General features: G+C 40.1%; 1 protein-coding gene across 1 annotated transcript in view; it reads left to right on the top strand.

The window, feature by feature from the left end:
- The window catches only part of RASGRF2 (Ras protein specific guanine nucleotide releasing factor 2), a 130,613-nt gene that overhangs the window by 47,985 nt on the left and 66,949 nt on the right, over nt 1–15,679 (top strand). Inside the window, exons 3-8 of the mRNA XM_075138211.1 lie at nt 5,665–5,812; nt 6,444–6,533; nt 9,071–9,324; nt 11,528–11,607; nt 12,063–12,256; nt 13,805–13,914. Of these exons, the coding sequence (XP_074994312.1) occupies nt 5,665–5,812; nt 6,444–6,533; nt 9,071–9,324; nt 11,528–11,607; nt 12,063–12,256; nt 13,805–13,914 (876 nt within the window). The remainder of the gene's footprint in view (nt 1–5,664; nt 5,813–6,443; nt 6,534–9,070; nt 9,325–11,527; nt 11,608–12,062; nt 12,257–13,804; nt 13,915–15,679) is intronic.

The raw sequence follows: 15,679 nt of genomic DNA, 5'->3' as shown, positions 1-15,679 counted from the left end.
AAAAAAATTTTATACTTCTTTATTTTGTATGCATGCAGTACTCATCAAATTTCTCGGCCTTTGCTACTTTAGCTTATGGGAAAGACTTAAATTAAGTGCTTCAAGCTATAGTTTCATGTGTTCTTTAGTCCTGCATAAGCCCACATTGCTGCTGAAGGAAGCAGCTGTCATTCTCATAAGTCAGCCATTCATTCCCACACCTTTTCCAACCCTTCTCTCGTGCGGGTGCAAGTGTGAACTTAATTGGGAAGCTGATTTGCACTGAAAGGAATTACATTTTGTTTATTTTTTGCCAGCTTAGTTTTAATCCATCTCATTCCTCTGGGTCTGTTCACTGCACATCCATGCAACATACTGTTCACTGCACAAGGGAGAGGGAAGCGCCTGGGTGGGATGTGGGAGAGCACGAGTGCTATGCGGGGGGCAAAGAGGGAGTGCTTCTTTCAGCTAGGTCGCTGTTTAAAGTGTATGAGGAACCAACGATTTTAAAAAAAAAAACAAACCAAAACCAGGTTTGCTCTCAGATTCGTTGGCACACTTCGCTTGCTAATGCAGGGTATACTTCACATAGTATTTTGCAGGCAGTTGTAAGCTCAGTGTGGTAGCTCAGAGCTGCCTGGAAGCTCAGAGCAAATGCCTTGCTACTAATGCCTTGCCATTGGAGAAACTGTATTAGCTGAGGCTTGGTGCTATAATAACCACAATTTTGTAGTTTCCAGTTGGCTGGGAATGAGGCAGAGAGAATTTGAGTAACGTTCAAAACATGGGCAAAGCAATCTCGTATCTGCCTTCCAAATAATGTCTAGCTAGATCCACAGAACAAAGTGGTGGGGGTTGCTGGAGCCAGTAGCTTGATAGAGGTGAGGCTGCCACTGCTCCCTATACCCAGGTTGAACCAGAAGTGAGCGTGGGCACGTATTTCCGACTCAAATGAACACACATACGTACATACAAACACAGCTGGCTGCACAGATCAGCACAGGCAGAAACATTCAGCACTCACGCGGGCACAGACAACACCAGCAGCCTCTCTGGTTCCCCAGTTCCCCTCTCTGATTGATCAGGATGAAGGTATTGTTAGTGGAAAAATACATACAAGACATACATACGGTATGGGTCCCCCCAGTAAATAACCTAGCCATGCAGTCTGTCCAGGGCTGGCCATGGATCCTCCATCTCCCCAGTTGCTGGTACCTGGAAGTACAAGCCCCCAGTGCCTGCAGACCCTCTCCAGTTGCTGGTACTCAGCCCCCCACCCCTCACAGATAAGCTTGCACACTGTGGATCCCCCAGTAACTGATCTAAGACACTTGGCCTACCCCAGCAACTGGCCCTGGACCCCACGGACTACCTCACATACCCACATATGCCCTGTGGATCCCCCATTAATTGGTGCACATGTCCCCCCAACCCTGCAGATATGAACGCATATATAGATCCAAACACTATGGATCTCTCCTGTAACTGCCTTGCACACTCTGTCTAACTGGTCAATAGCCCTTGGATGTTCTTGTCTCCAGCTGTCACAGGCACACGCACACGTGTGCGGATGAGTTTCTCAAGTCAACCACCCAACCTCACGGTCTTCCCATTAGCTGGGCTAGATCTCCAGTGCCCTCCAGTAGCCAAATCACAGAGCCTCTGATGATCCAACCTAGACTTACTGCATCTTCAACACCGGGCTTCCCAGCGACTAATCCTACCCACCAGCTAGCCAGGCGTGACAGTGGCTGGTGATCACACGCTGACATACACACCTGACGATACGCACATACTCCCGCCTCTCCAGTCAGTTACTGGTACTGTGGACACAGAGGGACCTATGGCCCCTCGGTCCCAATTCCAGTAGCTGCTGCTTAGAGCTCCATGGATGCATATACGGAGTCTCCTCACCCAGGAAAGAAGTTAGAAATGAAGTTTAATGAGAAGACAGGATGGACCGTGCTGATCAGGCGCAGAGCATTGCCGGACAAGGGTTCTGATCACCTGGTTAGATGTGACCCTTTATCCTCTTTTATCCCTTCATCTCTGTGTTTTCTCAAGCTTGCTCCTCCTCAAACCTCCTTGATCCCTCCCTTTCCCTGCCTTTGGCTCCTCCCTTAAATATCCTATAACAAGCCTTGGATATCATTTAATAGAAAGAAGCAACTGCTGTGAGCCACAGCTTTCTATGAATTTGTATTAACATTTTATTGAATTTATAAAAGCAATTCTATAAATTTATAATAATATGTAGTAAGACTCAAAGACAGAGCATCCTGAAAGCTGAGGCTATACATATTTCCTACTATCGTCTGTAGAGACAGGACTCAAAAGAGATGATACTTCAAGAACCTTAAGCTCTGATTGACCACTACCTACCACAAGGAGACAGGAAGAAATGAAGAAAGTCCTGAGAAAAACGATGCACCATTTAGGCCCCATGAGAGTTGACATGCTCAGAAAATGTAGGAAACTGGAGAAAATTCATCCAGTGCCTCATTATTACGGTCTCCTTGTTGTGGTAGCAGACCAAGATAAAGGCTCCAGTAGTGCTACCAGCAAATATAATTGATTTTTGTACTGAATTCAGACCAGCATTACGGTTCATTGGATCACTCTACGCTAATTGTACTAAAGCTGCTCAGCAGATGGGCTTTTAGACACACATGGACAACCGTTTAGAAAGGCTGTATAAGAGGTGTCTTCCAGTCAAAACAGGTGGGAAATGGCACTTGGACTGTGAACAATTACAGCAACCAGGATTGAACCAGGTGGGTCGGTGGGTGTAGGACTGTGTGATACATGGGGAAGCATGAGAAGTCCACACCCCAAATGGCTCATGATTTTTAGAACAAGATCCTTTTAATTGAGACAGGGAAATACAAACTGGAATACAAACTCGTTTGGAAGGGTGGACCCAACAACCGCAGGAGGTTTCATGCGCCCAAACCATGTCAGTTGGGGAAGTGGCTTGCTGTAGGACCATGGGTGTGTGTAGGGGAATGCTACCCTCTTATGCGAGAATGAGACAACCCTGAAAACACAAACACATCTCGTTAACCAACAAAGGATTTTGTGTACATGTGTAATCAATTCAGTATTGAAATCCTGCCCTCTTGGAAGGCTCCTGGCATTATGCTGGGTATAGGTTAGCACTTCAGGCATGATGATCTTTAACTCATACACACAGAGAGCTGGGTGAAAAGGGCTGTTGGAAGTATGTGAAGTTTATTCCAAAACCCTATGATTTTCCTTTCCCAGAGCAAGTAGCAGTTTTGAAAAGGAAAATGGATAGCCTATTCTAAGTTGATGTAGGTGTACATATGCTTTTCTAATTAACTCCTCTTCATACTGCTAATTATGGGAGTGAAGGAAATGTTATTTGGTTTCCAGGCTGAGACTGACGTTTTAGACAGCCAGAGCCACTAACTAGGCAAAATACTCTAAGTACATCTCAAAAGAACAAAAACTTTTCAATCTTTCATAGCAAAGTTCTTGTTTCCTAGTAAAGCAAGACTGTGGAAGTCTGGCTTAATGCATTTAAAGAAGCTGAAAAATCTAGATGAAGTTTCTTCCCCTAAAGGAGGAAAATAAAAATTAAAAAGAAGTGGAAGAAAAACATTGTATATAATAGTATTTTGAATCTTACATCAGCTCTGACTGCAGCTGCTGTTCACCCTTTGTGATTCTGTGTCCTACTATTTTCCTTGGTCTTGAATAAAAGCAAAGCCAAATCTGTCAAATTCTGTACTGGAAACATTTGGTAGCAGAAGCTTAAGAAAATTTTGAAAAAGATAAATAGAAAAAAAAAAGTCTAGTCACCTATGTGGATCTGGTTTTAGGTAGAAGAGACCACTCTTCATATTAAATGTAAATCAAGGTGGTGGTGATGCATACACTAAGGAATGTATTTTCTTATGTACTTTATATATGTTTTTATCTTCCTAACATCTCTCATCATTGTAAAAGAACAAGTGCTAACTGTGTTTCTAACTCAGACATTTTTTATTATGTGCAAATGCCTTTTAAGGTGCAAAGAGATTAAGTAATAAGGTTTATGAAAAAAGAGGATTGTTGCAAAACAAAAAAGATTCTTGTTGAACAATTTAAAAGAACCAAATCTCATACTTTATTACTGTTTATTCTACAGTTAAGATACATGGATTGCTTCATGACAGATTTTTTTACATGTGTTATATTACTTGTTGGAAAAGATGCCCTGAGCTTTTTTTTTTTGCCATTTATTGTCTACTATTGCAGTAGTTAAGATATAAAAATAAATACAATAGAATTAAATTCCTTCTTATTCTTTTTATAATCTATTCAAGGAGGAAAAACTTTTACTTTATGATAGCTGTGGGAACTAATTCTAATTATTTTAACTCTAAGCTTGCTTTCCAGGTTAGGTGTTGAATTTAATAGCTGTGTTCAATATTGGCCCCCTCCGATATATAACTGCACTAATACTGATTGAAATGGCAATTAAATATATATAAAAAAAAGATTAACTGGAGAGGATGCACATTATTATATTTTTAAAAGCCTCACAGTATTTAATAGCAAATGTTATTTTTTTATGAGTGCTGTAACAAGTATAAAGAAATTTAGAAGGAAAAGATGTGCAATCCAAAAATTCCTTCTAACTTGAAAAAATTCTGTGCTAACTTGACAGTGGAAAAAGATGTGATAGTCAGCATTTTCAATGATAGATCATGAAACAGTAAGAGATCCCTTGTCAAGGATTTAGGGCTTCATTCTGCCATGTTTCGTGCAGTTTGGTCTTTATCTTGTAAAATTATTTAACTCTCAGGGGAACAAGCTTCCTGAAACCTAGGTAAAGAGGCTGTATGTGTCTGTAGATTTTGCTGAATCAAGGCCAGCGAACAAGCACTTCGTAGGACTCTGTTTTTTCTGCACATTTAAATTATCTGTGTGAGAGAGACTGAATCACATGAAAGAACAGTCTGGTGAAGATGTTGCATAGGAAGAAACTGATTTCTCCTTTACCTGAAGTTGTGAACAGTACTTTCAGTACGATGCTGATCACTGCTCTGATTGTGACATCTAATTGCACTGGGGATACTGTCCGTTTTCAGGAAAATACAAATCAATGGCTAAAAGAAAGGGCTGATACCGTAGTTCCTTTTACTAATTAGAATGAATGCATTTATTTGAGTAATCTCAAACTGGCCTAAACAATAAAATAGGTGTTAGCAAATAAAATATAAAATAACAGTTATGATGGGAATTCTTCCGTAAAGAGATCGGACAGGTAGAGAGAATTAGATATAGTTCTGACGAAGTGCAAGATGCTCCCCCCAAGTCCTCCCAAAAGGTGGGAAAAAATTAGCCCTTAAAATAAAGAAAATAAATTGAATTACTAGAATTCTTGGGCTTAGTCTGAGAATTAGAAGCTCATAAAAAGATCAGTGCAATTATCTTGCTCTTGGTAACTGGATACTGGGAAACTGGGTACTGCTAGTGCCTGTGTCTGCAAAGGATATTGAACACTGCTGATTAGGATGATTTGTGATCGGGCTATTCATTATATTTTAAGCCAAACAAACACAGTTTTGCAGGTTTCTTGTTATTGGTGTAACGTTTATTCTGTCAATATCTCATAAGGGAGTATGGAAGACAATATTTGGCTTTTTTTACTAACTTAAATGTTTTCCCTTTTAGTTATTCAGATATTCTGATTGAAAGGGAGGTGTTAATGCAGAAGTACATTCATCTCGTCCAGATTGTAGAGACTGAAAAGATTGCAGCCAATCAGCTTCGACATCAGCTTGAAGATCAAGACACAGAAATTGAAAGACTTAAATCTGAGGTATGTGCCAGAGCCATCAAACAATCATTGAATTGTAACGTTTTGCTGTGTACATTGCAATGATATTCAATATTTCTGTAATATTTGTGAAAATAATGTAACCCAGTAAGGTTAATATGTAATAGTCCCCCTATGAACCCTTGGCTAAGTATTTTCCTTAGATATATTGGGGACTGTTAAAATGATTGGATTACTTCTTTGTCAGAGACTTTCAGATGACACATTGCTTTGCAGTATGGGTCCCATTGATCGTATTATTTTCTACCTGTCTTCACGCAAGGAGTTTGATCCTCGACACATTGTCTTTGGTTGTGACAATATTGTGGACTTTCCAGACTGCTCTGTTTCACTGAATGTCAAAAATTTTGTTGCAGTCCTGAGCTGATAAGGTCTGAAAGGCTCACTTGGTTTTGAGAAGAGAACCAGCTCTCTTCTGGTCCTTCCTCCATCTGGATCAAGAGCCTTGCTGGTTTTCAGAGAACTGTGTTCATGTCCCTGTGACCAAATATGTGCTTGTTATTCTGTGCAGCTTTAACAGGCTTGAAGAAGGGGAAAATATTTTTCTGTTAGTTCTGTAACTAAGAGTTTCATTAACTTGAGAAAGCATTTAATGAATGGTTGTTTTTGTCAGATTATAGCTCTCAATAAAACAAAAGAAAGAATGCGACCTTATCAAGGCAACCAGGAAGATGAGGATCCAGATATTAAAAAAATTAAAAAGGTAAACATGCAGTCTTCTGTGCTTAAGAGGAGAAGGGTGGGATGGGGAGGTCTACTTCTGTATTTTAGTCTGTCTAGTTTTGTCTTCATTTATTTTCATTAAGTACAGTCAAATAGCAAGATTCCTTTTGCCCTGCCCCTACTTAAACCTCTTAAATTACATCAGTTTCTTATGTTTCAGTGCCACATTTGGTGGCACATGGTGTATTTGTTACTTAAGTATTTGTTTTTACTTGCAAGGTATATATTCAGTTTCTTAAAGGAGTTTGCACATTGCATTCAACTGCTTGTAAAGACTGAAATTAAGTCATGGGCTATGTCCTGTGGGAATCAAGTGTATGGTGACTTTATACTCCTTTCTTACAAAAATGCTTGTAAAGATGTAAGAGAATGACTTATATTCTGTCACTACAGCTGGAATACAAATATTGAAAATGCAGAGAGCAGTCTTGGTTTAGATTGTCAGCCAGTCTGATGGTGATTGTTCCAGGATACTAGAATCATAGAATAATAGAATCATTAAGGTTGGAAAAGACCTCCAAGATCGTTGAGTCCAACCGTCAGCCCAACACCACCATGCCCACTAAACCATGTCCCTATACTTCCAGGGATGGTGACTCCACCACTTCCCTGGGCAGCCTGTTCCAAGGCCTGACCACTCTTTCAGTAAAGAAATTTCTCCTAATGTCCAATCTAAACCTCCCTTGGTGCAACTTGAGGCCATTTCCTCTTGTCCTATCGCTTGTTACTTGGGAGAAGAGACCAACCTCCACCTCGCTACAACCTCCTTTCAGGCAGTTGTAGAGCGCGATGAGGTCTCCCCTCAGCCTCCTCTTCTCCAGGCTAAACAACCCCAGTTCCCTCAGCCGCTCCTCATCAGACTTGTGCTCCAGGCCCTTCACCAGCTTCATTGCCCTCCTCTGGACACGCTCCAGCACCTCCATGTCCTTCTTGTACTGAGGGGCCCAAAACTGAACACAGGATTCGAGGTGCGGCCTCATCAGTGCCCAGTACAGGGGCACGGTCACCTCCCTGCTCCTGCTGGCCACAATATTCCTAATACAGGCCAGGATGCCGTTGGCCTTCTTGGCCACCTGGGCACACTGCCGGCTCATGTTCAGCCGCTGTCGACCAGCACCCCCAGGTCCTTTTCCTCCTGGCAGCTTTCCAGCCACTCTTCCCCAAGCCTGGGGTTCCCCCAGCGTTGCCTGGGGTTGTTGTGGCCGAAGTGCAGGACCCAGCACTTGGCCTTGTTAAAACACTATGGCCAGTGTTTTTAATAACAGGGACACAAGTGTCCCAATCTGTATGGCATTTACATGTGCAGCTTTTGGTAATATTGCTTAAGGCTGGATACAAACAGCCTCCAGAACTGTGCCCATCGCTGACTCCCACAAATCCTAATACATGAGCATGAATGGAATCCATGCTTGAAGGTGTGGTACTGTACGTGTCACCCTTACTCTCACAGTGTTCAGTCTTTTAAATTGCGTAATATCCTTTATGGTACGTGGGCTTAGTTTCTGATTTTTTCTGGGTCACGCAGTCTGAGTCAAGGTCAGCCCTGAGCTGGCACCCTTGTGTGAATTCTCCTTTTCATGTAGATTAAACATTGTAATAGAAGCTGGAAATGTCTCTTTTAGTAGAAGGAGAGCTCTGATTCTGTATTCTCTGATTCTAGTTCACTGCATTCTACATCTTGATTGTTTTGACAATTGGGCCCCTTTTTTAAAGTTGTTTATTGAGGGTAAACTGCTACCGGTGAGATTTTGCATTTCTCTTTCAAGATGAATGACCTTCACATCAAGATCAGGGCAAAGACATACTGAAATTTTCTGTGGCCAGATGTAGACCTTTTCTGTAATCTTTAATCCACTTGTAACTTCCATGGATATTACGCTTAAGTATATTTTTCCATGACATAGAGATACTTTTTAAGAATGCCAAAAATCTGCTTTTTCTGATAATAGTATTGCTCGCCTAGGTGTCTGATACTAAGCAGTATACTGATAATTAGCTTTAAATACACATGATAAGCAGTATCTCTTCAAAACAGAAAGCAAACTGAGTTTAACAACTATTTTAGAATTATGTCAGTAATGATACTGAGTCTGTCTTGAAATGTGTTACCTGGAAGCATTGCACAAGACTTTTGGGGGTATAAGAGAAATGTGTAAGGGGCGGTAGAAGGAGCTGAAAAACCTGCACAGCGCGTAGCACAGTTGTACTGATAGGAAGAGTATATATAAAAGTACAACATTTGAGCTTGCAGTAAAAGGTGCCTTGATATTTATGCGATATCTTTTCAATCTGTTTCCTGGCAACACATATGACCAAGCGATTGTGGGAATTTCATTAACAAACAGAAATCTAAAATAAATATAATTCAGGAACAATTATAAATCTATAAGTTCTTTTGGTTTTGTTTTTTTTTAAACGGAGGCATTTCATTTAGAGGGTTGTTTGTACAATGAAGAGCTTATGGTAAGTTGTGTTATGTTTTTTCTCATTCTTCTTTTCTGCTTGGTCCATTTTTAGGTCCAGAGCTTTATGCGGGGCTGGTTGTGTAGAAGAAAATGGAAAACAATTGTCCAAGATTACATTTGTTCTCCCCACGCAGAAAGTATGAGAAAAAGGAATCAGATCGTTTTTAACATGGTGGAGGCTGAATCTGAATATGTGCATCAACTTTATATTCTTGTGAACTGTTTTCTGCGGCCCTTAAGAATGGCTGCAAGTTCAAAGAAGCCACCTATCAGTCACGATGATGTTAGTAGCATTTTCCTCAACAGGTATGGGGGTTGTTCATTTGCTTTTTGGGGGTTTCTCTGACCGCTTTTTCCCATTCTGCTTCAGTTTAAGTAGTGAGGTCTGGCACTTGTTTTTTTGCTCTGGTGTAAGTAATGTCACTGAGGTAGACCATGTTTCCAGGGGTAGAAGGCAAGGTGCTGTTGGTGATGCTGTTTGAAACCAGCTAGACCTCTTTGTCTCCTTGCATTCTGTTTACTCTTCGCTGGGTAAAAAACTGGCTGGACGGCCGAGCCCAGAGAGTTGTGGTCAACGGAGTTAAATCCAGTTGGCGGCCAGTCACGAGCGGTGTTCCCCAGGGCTCAGTACTGGGGCCGGTCTTGTTCAATATCTTTATCAATGATGTGGATGAGGGGATCGAGTGCTCCCTCAGTAAGTTTGCAGACGACACCAAGTTGGGCGGGAGTGTTGATCTGCTGGAGGGTAGGAAGGCTCTGCAGAGGGACCTGGACAGGCTGGATCAATGGGCCGAGGCCAACTGTATGAGATTCAACAAGGCCAAGTACCAGGTCCTGCACTTGGGTCACAACAACCCCAGGCAACGCTACAGGCTTGGGGAAGAGTGGCTGGAAAGCTGCCCGGAGGAAAAGGACCTGGGGGTGCTGGTCGACAGCGGCTGAACATGAGCCGGCAGTGTGCCCAGGTGGCCAAGAAGGCCAACGGCATCCTGGCCTGTATCAGAAATAGTGTGGCCAGCAGGAGTAGGGAGGTGACCGTGCCCCTGTACTGGGCACTGGTGAGGCCGCACCTTGAATCCTGTGTTCAGTTTTGGGCCCCTCAGTACAAGAAGGACATGGAGGTGCTGGAGCGTGTCCAGAGGAGGGCAATGAAGCTGGGGAAGGGCCTGGAGCACAAGTCTGATGAGGAGCGGCTGAGGGAACTGGGGCTGTTTAGTCTGGAGAAGAGGAGGCTGAGGGGAGACCTCATCGCGCTCTACAACTACCTGACGGGAGGTTGTAGCGAGGTGTTTGTTGCTCTCTTCTGCAAAGTAACTACCGATACGACAAGAGGAAATGGCCTCAAGTTGCACCAAGGGAGGTTTAGATTGAACATTAGGAGAAATTTCTTTACTGAAAGAGTGGTCAGGCCTTGGAACAGGCTGCCCAGGGAAGTGGTGGAGTCACCATCCCTGGAAGTATTTAAAAGATGTGTAGATGAGGCCCTTAGGGACATGGTGTAGTGGGCATGGTGTGTTGGGTTGACGGTTGGACACGATGATCTTAGAGGTCTTTTCCAACCTGTATGATTCTATGATTCTATGATTCTATGATTCTATGATTCTTCTGCTGAAGGAAGAAAAAGACAAAACGAGCCTTTTGGGGCAGTTCTCATAATTTTCTGTCACCTTTCCTGTTTCTTTTTCTCTTAAGAGAGAATTGGACTTAAGTGGCTTCATATGATCCAGATAAGACCCTGAGGATGAGTGCGTCAAATCTATTTCCTGTTGTCCTGCCTAGGGAGCCTCCTTCCCTCTCACTTTTCTTTTCATATCCTACAAAAAAGAATTGTTCTTTGCGTTAAGCATCCAAGTACTATTAATAAGCATGTACAAATAAGCCAGCAGGCAGCTAATATTTGATACAGGATTGGGATTGCATCCAAGTCTGCCCGAAACTTCTAAGAAATAGAACATATTCCTTTAGTTATGAGACAGGTTTCCCTTTCATGGTCACTGTACTCTTTATGGTTTCTCTGAGAACTGCAATGTCCTCTACTTCTGTTGATCTCATAAGCTAAAATACAATATTAAGGTTCATGTTATAGAAAAGCTGTAAGCTTCAATTCTTAAACAGCAGCAAGCAAGAATATAGATGACTACCACTGGCTTGAGGTTTCTGCATCTTACTGGTCCACTTAAACTACTGAATGCATTGTCAAGGATATTCTTGGAAAACCTATTCATTAAATTGTGTGGAATATGTTATTTAATAGATGCTTTTATTTAAAAGAACTAAACAGTTAGCATATGCTTTCTACACCAAATACTATATATTTTTTATACTACACTAAAAATTTTAAACAGTGCAATAAAAAGAAGCACTTACTTCCATAACAATAACTATCTTCTGTTTTTTCTAGCAAAGTGAAAACATACTACTAACCAGGAAAAGATGTTTCTCTGTGAATTATTAATCAGAAAATAAAACCTGAATTGTCTTTTTGTTTGTTTAAATACTTGTTTTTCAGTGAAACAATCATGTTTCTTCATGAGATATTTCATCAAGGCTTAAAAGCAAGAATAGCTAATTGGCCTACCTTAATCCTAGGTAAGTTACTATATTTTCTTTAGGGTACAATTTTCAATATTTATTTTTGAAATTACAGTAAGGTCTTCTTCTTGTTTTTTCAAAGACAGGACTTTTTCAAAGTCCTTTTTGAATGGAACATGTTTCCAGAACTAACACCACAAGATCTGGTGTAGTGGGAGTCCCACGTGGGCAGTAATGACTGTCTTCTAGTCCATATATGAGAATGCCTCTGTGCTAAGCATTGATTAGACATGGGCCCCTGAATTTTCAGTGATGTTGTCTCATTATTAGCTAATCAGAACAACCATGTTTTGGCAGGTGAAAGAGATGACTTTAATGTTTCTAAAAATCTCAGTATATTGGAAACAAAACTGATTATAGTAATTCACTTCCATAGAACATAGTAGTTTCTTTAAAAATATATTTAAAGAGATGGATAGCTGGAAAAAAAAGCATTTCTTCACTTTTTCTAGCTGACTTATTTGACATTCTGCTGCCAATGCTGAACATATATCAAGAATTTGTTCGGAATCATCAATATAGTCTACAAGTACTGGCAAACTGTAAGCAAAACAGAGATTTTGACAAACTCTTGAAGCAATATGAAGCCAACCCAGCATGTGAGGGCCGAATGCTGGAAACTTTCCTTACTTACCCCATGTTTCAGGTAGTCTCTGTATATTCTTTGTGACTATTTGTTTTTAATGTTTGGTTGATTCAATTTGTGTTACTGATATTACGAATTATTGAAGATTTTTCTTGCTTAACTAAAAATACTCTCATGCAAATTAATTTAGTTCTCATTTATTTCATTATTATACTGAAACTCCGCCTGTAGAGATCTTTCATCCAACTATGCTGATTCATGTCTATTTAGAATCTTATATATGTTGAAGGGGAATGTGGGATGAGGACTAGCGTCAAAAGAAAAAAAACTGAGAAACAATTACTCGACTTCCGCGTGTTGCAGGATTATGAAGCAGTCCAGAAAGGGATAATATACCTGGTATAGCAAGTCAGAGCAGCCACAAGCATTTTGCTAGGAATACATTTTGAAACTTTTCTCCCACTTTGTTCTCCAGTGACTTGGTCTTTAGAAAATAAAAAATATATTGCAAAAGTTTTGAAAACTTTATTTATCCTTCTGATATTTTGTCTTGATCTGCCTGGATTTATTATTTGCGGCTGTTTTAAGAGGTCTGTGAAATACTGGTCTGATGATTTTGTGTCTTTTACATTTAACCTAACATTTCACTCATCAAGAGAATAGCGAACCCCCTCAGTTTGTTCAGTTACTGGCAAACCAAGTAGAGTCAAAAAAAACCCAAAGGGACATGAGTGACACTTGTGTTAGTGCTAGTAATTCATATTAGCCTAAAGGGCCATTAGCACCTGTAACAATACATTTTTTTAGCTTTGAGCTTGTATATTGTGAAGTTTTGGGATTTTTTTGGTTGAGCTGAAACAAGGTTATGGGCCCTTAGAAGGGAGAGAGAGGGTCCTATTCATATGTGATGAAGGATGTAATTGCTGATGTCTTTTCACTTCAGCATAATAAGAAATCATGTCTCCTTCTCCTAAATAACTTTTATTCTGTAAAGACAAGTTATACTGCAGTATCACTTGGTTCAGGTTAAAAGCCCTGAAACAGCTTTAAGTAAGAATAAATGGATCAGGGTCCTTGTGCTACCCTGTGGCCTTTAAATAGTCAAGTACTGCATATTGTTCAATGCCCATGAATGCAACATGAATTTTATCTAAATCAAACAGGTCAGCTGGCATTTTCGAAGTCACAAGAAATTTAGATGCACATATCCTATTAAAATTGAGGGAAGGTCCATATGGATCTCTCAGGGAGTTTTGAAGGTTTTCTCTACTGGCACTTGAATAGCAGCATGAAACAATGAAATTTAATGCCATATTTGTGGTTGCCTCTGATCTGATCTTTTCCTCAAAATGTAATAAATGGATTTTGTGCTTCCTCAGACTAAAAAAATGTATATGCATATGGAGTCTCTATGACCCAAAAGTTCAGTATTTTTGGCAGTAGTTATATTTAGAATGTATGCGTAATCATTTAGCTGTGGATATTAATTTTAAAAAGACTATGTTTGCAAAACTTTTCTGACCAAGGTAATGGCTAATATTTAACAAAAAGCTGTATTGGAATTATTCCTTTAAGGATTTACTGATTTTATACCTAATTTGTTTTAAGATTCCTAGATATATTATAACACTTCATGAACTTCTGGCTCACACACCACATGAACATGTAGAGCGAAAAAGCCTTGAATTTGCTAAATCTAAACTAGAAGAACTTTCAAGGTAAGATTTTTCTACCTTATGTTTGATAATCTTGAACCAAAAGTTTTGAAATGAAAAAATCTATATTTGCTTTATTTTGGTTTTGTTTTGTTCTTTTTAAAAAAATTCTTTTAAAGAAAAGGATCAAAACCAAACCAAAACAAAGATAATGAAAAAAAAAACCAAACCAAAAAACCCCCAACCTAATATTTTGGCTCTTCTATTGTTTTTTTGGCTAACATAAATCTACAAGTGCCTCCTTGTATTTTGGGTAGGGGAGAATAGGAGTTGCTATAGGAACCACCTGCTCCTGGGTTATGAGCAAAGCAATTTTCTTTACATAGAGAAATACATCTTTTTTTCACAGTTTAAAGAAAAAGGGCATTTCCAATACTCTGTGACCAATCAGAGTCTTGAAAAGTGCTGAGTTCTCAATCTGTGTTATAGTTTACATGTGTTAATGAAATAACTGATTTTCATATACACTTCAAATAATGCCAGATAAACAGGAATTAAAGATATATTTTGAGAACTGGTGCTCCCTGTAGAAACGTGCAAAATGAAGCTCTTCCCTGAACTCCCAGACCATTCTCAGATGTTCCCTTCTGTCAGCCCAGTAAGAAATTTAATTGTTATCTCTGGGAAACACAGTTTTCTGCTGTGAACAAAGAAATGCTGCATGAACTCCAGGATATAAATCTTGAGTATCTGGAGTATTCACCAAAGATGTACTTGGAGAATATTTAGTTGTAAAAGAGGGATCACTTTATAGCTTTTGTTAATTGCATGCTCAACTGCTCAGTTTTCTTTTTCTGTTAAGGCAAAGTTGCTACCTTGTGCAAACTACCCGTTAATCTGGAGCTTATTCGTTTTTCCTTTTTGTCCTGCTGTATCTTTAACAGAGGCAGCTTTCTGAGTCAGGTCATGTTGTGCCACCTCTTCAAGCTCTACCTTCTTAAAGAGCTGGGCAGGCAATACCTTTTACAGAAACGTCTGTGTTTGACTCCTGCAGTGTTCAGCAAGTTCTGCCCTGTTCTGAGACCGTCTGAAGCAGAAAGAAGTAATGTCTCCTTTCCACTCAAGCGAAGCAGAGAATTTCTCTGGCCAGGGTTGTGTGCACAAGCAGATCAATCAGCTTTGACTTGGCTTTATCTCATAAGTCAGAGTTCATTGCTGATCCAACTAATTCATCACTGAACATTCAGAATTGGCGACTGAGACTGACTGAATACCTCCTCTGCTCCTAAGGCAGGCAGTGTAGACCATAAATATAAAACTTTGTGACTCATTTCCATCCCTTTAATGTAGTTCTGAAGGAGAAGGAGCTTTCAGATAGCGCAGTTTGGTCCCAGTTCAGGAAAATATTATACATCACAACACCATTTAAACTTCTGCATTGGGTTCAGCCTTGAAAAAAATCTGTATTTCTCTGTGTAAGAGGAGGATGCCTATGAAAAAAACGTGGAAGAAAGTAAGCGGTGAGCCATTAAGGCTGTGATTGTTATAGGAAGCAAGGGGGAAGTGAATGGTACGTTCAGATGTAAACTGAAGCAGAACAGAGTGGAAACCTAAAGTCAAGGGCAGGGACTCTACAATGTGTAATAACCAATACAAAATGCTAGGAAACATTTCCATGTTTGTGGCAGCTAGTCTATTAAGGATCAAGAAGTACTATACTACTCTATCACCTGTGAAGGGTTTTTAGCTTGCTGGCATCTGTCAGATGTGTTTAGGAATAGTCTGAAAACAAGTCTGGCAAAATTGGTTCCACTGCTGAAAAAATGAA

Source organism: Calonectris borealis, chromosome Z (assembly GCF_964195595.1).
Source record: "Calonectris borealis chromosome Z, bCalBor7.hap1.2, whole genome shotgun sequence".
In the NCBI taxonomy this organism is placed as follows: Eukaryota; Metazoa; Chordata; class Aves; order Procellariiformes; family Procellariidae; genus Calonectris; species Calonectris borealis.
The sequence above is the reverse complement of the archived record's forward strand: the minus strand, read 5'-3'. Positions and strand labels throughout refer to the sequence as shown.